Raw genomic sequence first — 11,197 nt, 5'->3', positions numbered from 1 at the left:
CTATACTCTAGTGGGTTTTCCCAAACTTTCAATTCTATCGTCAAATACATGTTAATTTCTAAGAAAAATCTGCGTTTTTGTGTAGAAATAACTGCAATTACATAGCTTTTATTGATAGTTTCTGACTTATAGCTACTTGTATCTTATACACGTGTTGTTACATTGCTGGGGTATAAGAAAGGATACACGGTTCGGATTGGTCCACAGTTTTCCCAACCTGTTTACAGAAGTAGTTCCGCCCCTTTTTAGTAGGACAACGAAATTGCAGTTTGTGTCAGCATGTTGTTATTAATAAATACTTATAAAGAACATAGCTAGCAACAACACATTTTCTACACATGTTGCAATATTCAACAAGTCAGTCTAAAAGTAACGTGTTCTCTTGATAACCATCGAGCTTGCCACAGGAAACTAACGTTTGCTGCGTTAGTAGCTAGTTAGCTACTTACAATAACTAGCAATAACGTTAGCTAGCTAGCTTGTGTTGATGTTTAGCCCAGTTTTATGGAACGTGAACAACAGTTGAAGGGTGTGCTGGAATAGCGAATTCCCCCATATATTCCATCTGCCTCTGTGGGGAAGCAGATCACCATGAACTGCCGTTCGGAGGCTCTAGAAGTGTCGGTGGAGGGAAGACAGGTGGACGAGGCCATGTTGGCTCTGTTGCACACTATCTTACTGCATCGCAGCACTGGGAAATTTCACTACAAGAAAGAGGGCACCTACTCCATTGGTACTGTTGGCACACAGGACATTGACTGCGACTTTATTGATTTCAGTTTTGTTCGTGTTTCTTCCGATGAGCTTGATAGGGCCATCAGGAAAGCAGTAGGAGAATTCAAGGTAGGCCTATATGATGACGGATTGTTTGTTGAAATGTATAGATATTATCCACTAAAACGTATAGCTAGATATTATATGAGTTATGTTATGTATAACTATACTTGTAATTTATTGGTATCCATTGAACTCTGGAATCTATATTGTGCTTTACAGGATGCCATGGGCAATGGGATGGATGGAATGGGACAAATCTCACTGGAGTTCTACCAGAAAAAAAAGTCCCGCTGGCCTTTCTCTGATGAGTGTATTCCCTGGGAGGTCTGGAGCATCAAGGTCAATGTCGTCAACCTGGCCAACGAGCAGGAGAGACAGATCTGCCGGGAGAAAGTGGGTGAGAAGCTAGGTGAGAAGGTGATCAACATCGTGGAGGTGATCAACCGGCACGAGTACCTACCCAAGATGCCCACCCAGTCGGAAGTGGACAATGTGTTCGACACCAGCCTCAAAGATGTCCAGCCTTACCTGTACAAAATCACTTTTCAGATCACTGATACGCTGGGCAGCTCAGTGAGCACCACCATGAGAAGGCTAATAAAAGACACCTTAGCACTGTGAAGTCACCTCAAAATGATGTGCATCTTAAAACATGGCTGTGGGTAGCCTGGTTCCAAATCGTTTGGGCTGCCTTGTCAACTCTTATGGTTGTGACCATAGGATGACCATAGAAGTTGGCAAGAAAACACAAACAGATCTGGGACCAGGCTAAATTGTAGGCTTTATTGACTATGGGATGTAATTGCTTCATTGACATGGGCATTTGCAGGCCCGTGGGTCTTAACTATTAGTTAGTACGCTAGAAGTACAACCACCCAATGTCTAATCAGAAAGTAAAATCAGTTTATTTTTTATTTTACCGTAATTTAACCAGGTAGGCTAGTTGAGAACAAATTCTCATTTACAACTGTGACCTGGCCAAGATAAACCAAAGCAGTGCGACACAAACAACAAAAGAGTTACACATGGAATAAACAAACACAGTCAATAACACAATAGAAAAAGTCTATATACAGTGTGTGCAAATGAGGTAAGCAGTGTGTGCACATTTGTAAGCAGTCATTTTACAATCCTGGTTATCAATGCCTACTCTTTCTCTAAATGCCTTTGTCAACACTGAAACATGACCTTTCACATCTGATAGTACAGAGTATAACATTGTCAAGTACCATTTTTGCTTTTAGGTTTTTTGTATGAACAAAGTGCTACAAGTAACATGTCTGCCTGAAACAGGTTCACATTTAATAACTGCTTCAAAGGAAGTTTTAATTATCTTTTCAAGTAATTGTAAAGTAATTTTCTGATTTATGTTTGACATTTGCTTCTAAGAAAATGATGTGAAGAAAGATGTTTCACTTTTGAAAATAAAATGTATCACCTGAATTAATTGCACATTCCTAATTGTTATTTTAGAAAAACACCTACTGTGCTTACTGATGTTAAGGACAAGACAGACCAACACGAACATCGGTCGTTCGTGGTGGGTTGCCGTACTATTGCCTCTGACCACAGAACCTCGTTAATCCTTTTATGTTAATTTCCTGACTACACGTTGAATCGCCACACTTTATTGACACCCAGCAGGTGATTTTAAACACATACCAACTTCTCCTGAAAACCTTCACATGATTCAAGGGTGTTAGTTTCTTATTAACGCAATCCAAACAGTATACACACTCAATACCAAGGCAACTACCGCAATATCACTCTTTATTACAGAAAGAATTCAAGCACAAAAACTGTAGAAAAAACACAAAATGGCTGCCTTTTATGTAAAGCAACAATAATGCAACCCATACAAATATGCATTATTGCAGAAATAGCAGAATAATACTAAAGATATGTATTTTCATAAACAAAATCAAAGGTTATACAAACACTGCCATATACACAAAATTATATTCAATTTCTTTGAACTCAATTTATTTTTTTAAGATCTTCCAGAAAAATTCAGAGCACAAATATAAATAGATTGTTTTAACCTAACCACAGATGTTAAACATCAAAAAGTTACATCTTTCAAATCTGAATATCAATATCTGTGGTTATTACAGTATCAGTGTACAACTGATAAAAACATTTATAATCAATAATTAAATCCTCTTTTCCAGATGTACTGTAATTAAACAAGCCATCACAATCACAGCAACCCAAAAACATTGGACTGTCATAAAGGAACTATTTTCCAAATCCCACTTTTTCCCCTAGGGCAAGTCTTGCTTTCACGTTCTTACATTTTTTAAACCTTTATTGGCTCTTGGTTGTAAATCATTCAAAATATCAAAGTAAAAAAAAGTAGTTAATCTGCAACGATTTATTGTGCTTAGTTTTAACAGAACATTTGTCAATTTTCTCAGGATGCATATGCTAAGACCATTCTATCAATTCACACGATTAATTATGTAATTATCATACAAACTATTTCAGACTTCATCATACTGGTATTGAGCTTTCACAGAGCAGTGATACAATACCCATGTCTTTGGTCATTCAAATTCATTCTTCTGTATGTATTACTATACAAGTTTCTTTTGTATTTTTGTACCAAATTAATCATTTAAAAAACTACAACAAAATCTATCATACACCACGCCCAGAAGGTAAACAACACCCCTCTCCCAATGAAGTACATATTTTCCTTGTTTTTTACACAATAATCCATTCATGATGATCTGTAATTTATTGTGTGATATCTAAAATTAAAATAAAGATTATTTATTTTCTCAGAATCTACAAAAAGTGTCAGTTAAAATACTGCACGTTTTTCCAGTTCTTATCCCCTTGCTAATCTATCTCCTCTTTGGTTTTGTTTACTTGTATAATCTACACAAAATATCACTAAGGCAATGACAAAATCTGAATAAAGAAGAATTCATATGAATAGTCAATATGAAAACCATAATTTTATGGGACAAAACAGATTATAGCTGAAATGTTAATGGGATGCAGAGGATCTAAAATAAAGATTCATATAACAATAATTAATCGATGTAATTTGACCAATATGCGCAACGTTAATAGTGAACAGAATTGCAAAGTGCATATCAATAAACATGATGCCTGAGGCCACTAATATCATATTCATATATCATATTCATAATCGTCACGCATCAATCAACACAAATTCAAATTTAAGCAAAAGCACTTAACTGATCTTTAATTGTATAGTACAGCAATTCCTAAATCAAGAGTTTTAATAGGTAAGGATGAGTCAAAGGTGGTTATCTGAAATATATTTACGCAGTACTAACGATGTCAAAAGCCAAGTAACATTTGTAAGGAGCTGATGACGAGGCAAATAGCAATTCATTGCACACATTCACTTTCACACCTTTACACCAACACACATGGCCACTGGAAAATATAACATGAAGGAAAGCAAACTACCAACAGCAATAGATACATTCAAAATCTTTCTTGTGTAGACAGAGTTGTATTTGATATTTTACAATGCTGTGAGCATAAAGTATCATCTCAGAGGCTTAAAACAGAGCACAGGTGTCCAAGTGAGACACATTCAAATGTGGCTATGGCTCTGCTCATGGCTCCAAAGACTAAAGGCAGTTTTGAATGTCCTGTGGCAGAGCTTACACATGTACTGCCTCTTAAAGGTGAGGGCAGAGAGAGTGGGAGCATGGTAAAAAAAGGTTTCTGATTCCTGAGGGGTGAGAGGATTATCCACACTATCCGTCTTGGGTAGGGGGTTACTGTATGATCTGTCCATCTCCGGCCTCTTGGTCCTGGGCATTGACGACGAGCTTACAGGCTTCTCCTCCTCCTTAGTTACCACAGATTTAGTTACCACAGATTTAGCTACCACTGGCTCTGCCTCCATTGGTTTAGGTGGAGAAACTTGTGGGGCAGGACGTCCAGTTGCTTGTGTGACCGCAAGTGGTGGTGAGGGGGAGGGAGACGAAGGGCGCCTATCATCGACCTCTCTCACTCCAGGTTCATCGGAGGTGGACATGTGGGACTGGAAGTGGCTCCAAAGACGAAAGTTGGTCCTGAAGGCCTTATTGCAGATGTGACAGATGAAGGGTTTGATGTGGCACAGCAGCTCCTGGTGGCGCTCCAGGTCTTTGTGGCCACCGAAGAGCTTGCCACATTTTTCACATGGCCAAACACCTGGCTCCTCGGGCTCAATGGAGGCCCCAGATGTCATGTCCTCCCTCTCGCTCACAGCCTCCTCAATGGGCTCCTCCTTCACTGTCAGCTCGCCATGATGGTCGTTCTTATGCTGGCTAACACTCAAGTCCTCTGGCACGAATGATGAAGAATCCTCTGAGTCGAACATAGGCGGACCTGAAGAGTCACTGTAGATGATGTCCTCTCTGAAGCTCCCCGCTCCCACAGACTCCTGTGTATGGAGCGGCCTTCCGAGGTGGTCAGATACTTCCCCATTGATCTCCTCCTGGTGGCTCAGCTGTTCCTTAACAGTCATAATGTTGTGGTTGTGAACCTCCACCTGGTGTCTCCATATGCTAAAGGAGGACTTGAAGGTCCGCATGCACTCCAGGCAGGTCAGTTTCTTGTACTTGCAGTGTGCTTCGTGCTCTTTTTTAACCGCTGGGCTGGAGAATCGGAGGCCACAGTACGGGCACACGGTTGCATGTCGACAGCCCCTCTCATGGTCTCCCTGCTCAAAGTGAGAGGACAGCTTCTCATTGCAGAGCCTGCAGGAGTAAACCTCTGTGTCTGTGTTCTCTCTCTGACCGGGCTGGTCCTGGTCCTTTTGGCAGAGACTGCTCTCTCTCTCAGTCTCTTGGTTGTCTCTCTCTGCAGGGTGTGTCTTCAAATGCTGCTTGAACTGAGACAGAAACAAAAATGTTTTCCCACAGTAAGGGCATATCAAATTTGACCTGGACCTCAGGCCACCTTTTTTGGCAAACACCTGAGACTGTGAACCCTGCTTATTCCTCCTCAGCTTCATGAGCAAGGCTTTCTTTATTTCTCTCTCTCGCACAATATCAATCAGCTTCCTCTGAAACTTTTCATCCAGCTGGAACGAGCTGGAGGATGAAGCAGGGTTTTGTACCACTCCATGCTGGGTTTGGCAGTGGGTCCAGACTTTGAAGTTGGTGTGGAAGCGTTTGTGGCAGATGTCACAAGCATATGGCTTATCTGGGTTGTGATACATGTTAACATGGCGGTGCAGTCCAGCTTTGGATCTGAACACTTTTAAACAGTTCCAGCATTTAAACATCTTGCTCTGCCTGGGCTCATCAGTCCAGTCTCCATCATTGTCGTCCATGTTGGAGTTGTGAGGTACAGATTCTGACATGTTATTTTCATCTTCACATGGTAAATCATCTTTGTTCACACCTTTGGACTTTTTGAATGGGTACCTTCTGTTGTCTCTTCTCACCTTTCTCTTTCCAGGGAGATTATAACATGGCTTAGTAGGGCCTTGGTCAAAATTAATTTCAATGTCTTTTAGGTTTACTGGTAGAGAATCCCCTACTGTGATTCTAATGATCTCTGAGGGGTCAGACAGTGGGCTGCTAGGTTCTGTCTTCACATGGAACACCTCTCCCTGAGTTTCTTCTTCATCATCATACCTACTGTGGTGCCTTGACCTGAGAAGAAGTGGGGGAACCACTTTCACACTGTGTTTGTGCTCAATCTGAGTCCCTTCCTCTGTCTTTGCCACCATCTTAACAGACTGTTCTCGGCCTTGCAGCTTATTGAGCTCCAGTGTTGGGGAGAAGACTGGGACGGGACTGTCCATGGATAATGACCTGCGCAGCAGGCTTTTTATGAGTGGGCCACTCCTGTCAATGGTCTGGCTAGGCTCCCCTGCCGAGCCCTGAACATTTGATTTGGGTCTGTAGAGCCTCTGCTCCTCCTCCTCTTCTTTAGTGCTTAGATCAGACTCAGTCTGTAACATGACTGTTGGAGATTCACTGAAGGAGACTGAGGTGGTGAGCTGGGGCCTTACTGATGACCCTGTGCGTGATGATGTCTTCCCCTTTAAGATGGAGGCATATGAACTGATGGACTTGCTATCAGAACCCTCACTAGTTGCTTCAGCTGATTTTCTGGTATTGGATGCAGTGTTCCTGGATGATTCATTTGGATTCCTCTGTCCTGAGGGCTCTCCTTGATAATTTGAACCGTAGCGACTGGAGCCGAGAGAATCACCACCTCGGTTCTGGCGCATAATGACACTCCTCGGCTGGCTGTCGTTGTCATCTTCCTCTGAGAAGGACAACCTTTTTCTGGAGACGCAGTAGGACACATGCGGCCTTGTTGACATGATGTTGGTTAGAAAGGGGATTCCTAGACTGTATCCCATCTCCTGGATGGCTGCCAGGCTGCCTCTGTCCACGAAGAGGGAGGATGAGTATATGTAATTCAGCACTACCTCAAAGGCCTCAGGCTCACAGAAGTCCAACTGTATCACTTTGTGGGTGTCAGACAGCCTCCGTGTGAACAGGGATTGGAAATACTCACTGCTGGCAGCAAGCACACTCCTGTGGGCTTGGTACCTCTGATCCCCGACAACCAAGACTGTGTCACAGAGCTGCCCCTTCAGGCGCTGCTCATTAAGCATCCCCAGGACCGAGAGGCCATGGGAGGGATTACTATAGTGCACCAGACTCTCCATTCTGACTGAAAGGCAAGAAAAAAATGAGGATTTTAATTTTAAGACCTGTAGTTTGACTAACATTTTTCAGGAAAAAAAATTAAGGAAGGAGTTACCTAAACATTTAGGAAATACATCAAATCAAACACACTATGTGTCAAATAAATCTACCTAAAGAAATAAATAACAGTAGAAAAGTAGAAAAGTAGAAAAGAATCTAATAACATTATGCTAAATTCTTATATGACATACAGGTGTGACAATGTTTCAGAAACTTGCCCACGTGTGTGGCAAATTTTCTGAAAACTAGATGGTGTGCCACAAAATGTTGCCAGTGGTCTGCAAATGTTTGCACCTAATGGTGAATCTGTGGCAAATCTTTGGCAGCATTAATATTTATTGCCACAAGTGGTAAAGAGCTCGCCAGAATTTTTTTTCTGGTAGATAATTCTCTCAAGATTCAATTTGAATCTGTGGCATAACTTGTTGCAAAAAGTTCCAAGACCAGTAACCGTTACATAACCAACGGGATTAGAAACATCTGGTGAAAAATGGAAACCAAGCTATCTTAGCTAGCTACCAAAGTTGTCCTGTGAGTGTCTAACTTATTAATTAAACTTCCTAGTGAATAAACTTCTACATTTTATTTGGTAAAATGACACCTACTTAGCAATGTCATGTTTTATGGGATAGAGTGAAACACATTTTGTTGATACGAGTTTCAATCTCAGTGCCACTGACTGAGTGCTGAGCTAGCTAACGTTGGCGATCCTATTTTTGCACAATTCATGTGATAGGTAGCTAAACTATCTAACTAATGATTTGCCTAAACATTTATATTTTGGGGTGTCTTAATACCAATATGCATGCCAATATGCTAGTGTCACAGTTCAGTAGCATGTTAGTTAGCACAATTGCTAAGGTAGCAACAATATGAGTTGATTTGACAATAATGCAACATTTACTTTTGCAGATGGATACCCTTCCCTGACCAGTGGTGTTGAAGAGGCAGAGAGGAGGATGCATCAACACCCTGGAAATATGTTTGCGGTGCAATCACTCATAACACTTTTTTTAAGTGATAAATTAGTATTGTCTTTAAGATTGATAAGGTAAGCAAATGCATGTATTCTCAAATGTAGCCCATACATTCATTCTTTGTAACAATCAGATCTTTCATTGCTTCAAACTAGCTGAAGCTAACTCATCTTGATCATGCTGTTCCTCCTCTTGTTCTAGAATCAGTTACAAGGCAAAAATACAGATTGAGGCCTTCAATCAAACTGAGGACAGAGAAATATTTGTGCACCAGACAGGCCAAGACTTCTTGCATGCTTGACTTTGAGATGTTAGTTACACTTTACAAAATGCTTGGTTGTTTGGATGACCCAATTGCTGGGCTGCAGGCATTGGGTCAATAGTTGGGTTGTTTTCTGTAAAAACAGCAGGGTTGGGTCGTTGGTACTGGGTTATTAAGGTTGGGTTATGGCAGTGCTGATTTTAGCATGTAAATCTTGGTGGGGCAAACTCAACCAATTTTTTTAGATGCATGTCAGCAAAGCCTCTGCGCAATGCAACACTAAAAAATACATTATAGATATTTGACCCAGCCAGTGGGATAAGTCCAGCATAATGTGAGCAAGTGTCAAGACGTGGCAACTAACGTCCTCTAGTGCGACTTAGTGAGTGGAAAACGGCTAATGTTATTTAGACAAACTACGGGTGTTTTGGCAGAGTGAAAACTGTGAAAACGATAAGTAACAAGCGTTACAAATGATGAATTTGATGGTTAAATTTGAGTGTTGTCGCAGAATATAGCTAAATGTGCGTTCATTGAATCAGATTCATCACAAAACCCTCTGAAAATTCCAACAACCTTAATGATGAATGAATGATTGTTTGTTTGGTGTTTTCTGATTGTTTCAGTACATGCATTCAACAAGCTTTGGACGAAGGACTTCCACAAAGCCGCCATCTCCAAAGTTCACTCAAAAAGGCAATAGTCCTGAACAGGGTATGATTTAGTTTTGTTTTAATTATTTAGATTTTGTTAATGATTTTTGAAACTTCCATTGGTTGAAATCTATTGCTCAGTTATCACTTGGCTCATGTAAATAATTCTGTAGTTGTCCCTTTAAACATCCTAAGGTCAACATCCTCACCCATAGTGTTCACATTTCTCTCATGTATGTGTTGTAGCTACATAAAATATTAAATAAACAATTTATTTTGGAAATGATCTAATTTGCATATTCATACTGAGTTTGCAGCAATCAGAAAGTTCATCACAAGTTACACAGAATTGATCGCCAGAAGTTCACAAATTGCCGCAAATTTACCGCAACAGTCTGCCATATGCATGTGAAAATATGAGATTGCTGCAAATTTGCGACAAATTGGCCAAAGACTTGACACAACTGTTTGCCAGAAGCCTGATTTTTTTTCTCGGTAAGAGGTATTTTGCTATGCAGTCTGTGCCAACAATTTATTAGTGAACACTTGCCTAGTTTGTAAATCCTTCATTTTCAATTTTAGAATACCAAAACACGTATTCTGTAAATCATGAAGAGTACTGAATTAGACTATCCAATCTTTTTTAGATCAGCAACTGGTAGGTTAGTGTATCTTTCTGTGCTATGAGCGCAAATAACATGACGCATGCGCATTTATAGGTTCTATTTAGATTACATCATGTCTTTAATCAGAAGACATGGCGGGGGGCATATTTAGAAGGAACGCAGCCAGCGTTCATTCCATTGCACACAGCTAATAATTCCATATGATTACACAAACATGTTTGGTACATTCCATGCCAGAAAAGTTTAGAACGCTGCGCCCATAGAATGTGTCTGAGGAAAAGCCAGGGGGAGCAAGCATTAGATAATAAGCGAGACGTGGCTAAAATTCCTGATGACACAAATATTCAGCCGAAACTGGTTTAAGAACTCTGCCAAGTATCTTCTCCGTGATGGACTAAATAGGTTAATTACATCTAAAACAATGACGCGGTATATGGTCTGTTTGTTACCGTTGCTGGTGGTGAAATCACGTAATCACTTTGTGTTAATGTTTCCGAAAGAGAAACGTAAAGAAACAGAATAAAACCACAGTGCTCGAGAAACGAGTGTGTGGTCACTGTGTGCGCACACACCCACTACTGTATTTTCTCCCTGGTTAGTTAAAGCGCAGACGCAGCATCTACAGGAGCAGACACAGAGCAGTTACTCGTGGGGTTTAGAAAAGACGAAGAAACCACCTCAGAGTTACGTCAGGAAAAAAAGCTTTTCTCCAAACAAGAGTCCAATGTGGAGCACTAGCGCAAGACAATCTCAACCAAAGTAGTTTCATGGCTTTCTAAACTTACCCCTATGTATTCGTTCTGTTTCCACGCAGCACACTAAAGACTTTATATCAGAATTATGTTGAGTGTGTGGTAGTCGTGATTCCATCCATCTTGAATTTGACGTCATCCCACTCCAGGGATGAGGTCATCGCATAGAACGCTCGTCACGTGCGCTGTGAGCTGATAGGCTGCTTTATACCATGTAGGCGGGAGTGTAGGATATGACAGGCAGACTTAACCATCTTAAAGTGACAGGCCATATTTTCGTTCTTTGCCATATGAACATGCCCTTGGGAAGCAACACCAATTCACATTCAATAAAAAAAACATTCATATTGCTATCAGGTCAACATCGTTGTCCAGTTGCAAAATATCAATATTCTGTTCTTTAAAAATAGGTGGATACTGTTAAATTACATAATTAAATGCAG

At 40.7% G+C, this 11,197-nt stretch overlaps 2 protein-coding genes across 2 annotated transcripts; one reads left to right on the top strand and one right to left on the bottom strand.

Moving 5' to 3' along the window:
• Nucleotides 1–221: 221 nt before the first annotated feature.
• On the top strand, nt 222–2,220 carry LOC112233384 (autophagy-related protein 101). The gene is made up of 2 exons (XM_024400971.2): nt 222–843; nt 997–2,220. Exons 1-2 carry the CDS (start codon nt 592–594, stop codon nt 1,396–1,398), a joined length of 654 nt encoding a protein of 217 aa, XP_024256739.1. The 5' UTR covers nt 222–591; the 3' UTR covers nt 1,399–2,220.
• A 310-nt stretch (nt 2,221–2,530) lies between these two features.
• Nucleotides 2,531–10,911, bottom strand: LOC112245107 (zinc finger and BTB domain-containing protein 21). Its single transcript, XM_024413076.1, has 2 exons — nt 10,788–10,911; nt 2,531–7,449 (listed from the first exon to the last, which is right to left on the bottom strand). Exons 1-2 carry the CDS (start codon nt 10,891–10,893, stop codon nt 4,355–4,357), a joined length of 3,201 nt encoding a protein of 1,066 aa, XP_024268844.1. The 5' UTR covers nt 10,894–10,911; the 3' UTR covers nt 2,531–4,354.
• Between the last annotated feature and the right edge of the window lie 286 nt (nt 10,912–11,197).

The sequence above is a fragment of the Oncorhynchus tshawytscha genome, linkage group LG30, assembly GCF_018296145.1.
Source record: "Oncorhynchus tshawytscha isolate Ot180627B linkage group LG30, Otsh_v2.0, whole genome shotgun sequence".
Taxonomy (NCBI): Eukaryota; Metazoa; Chordata; class Actinopteri; order Salmoniformes; family Salmonidae; genus Oncorhynchus; species Oncorhynchus tshawytscha.
Note: the sequence above shows the minus strand (reverse complement) of the source record. Positions and strands in the feature narration are given on the sequence as shown.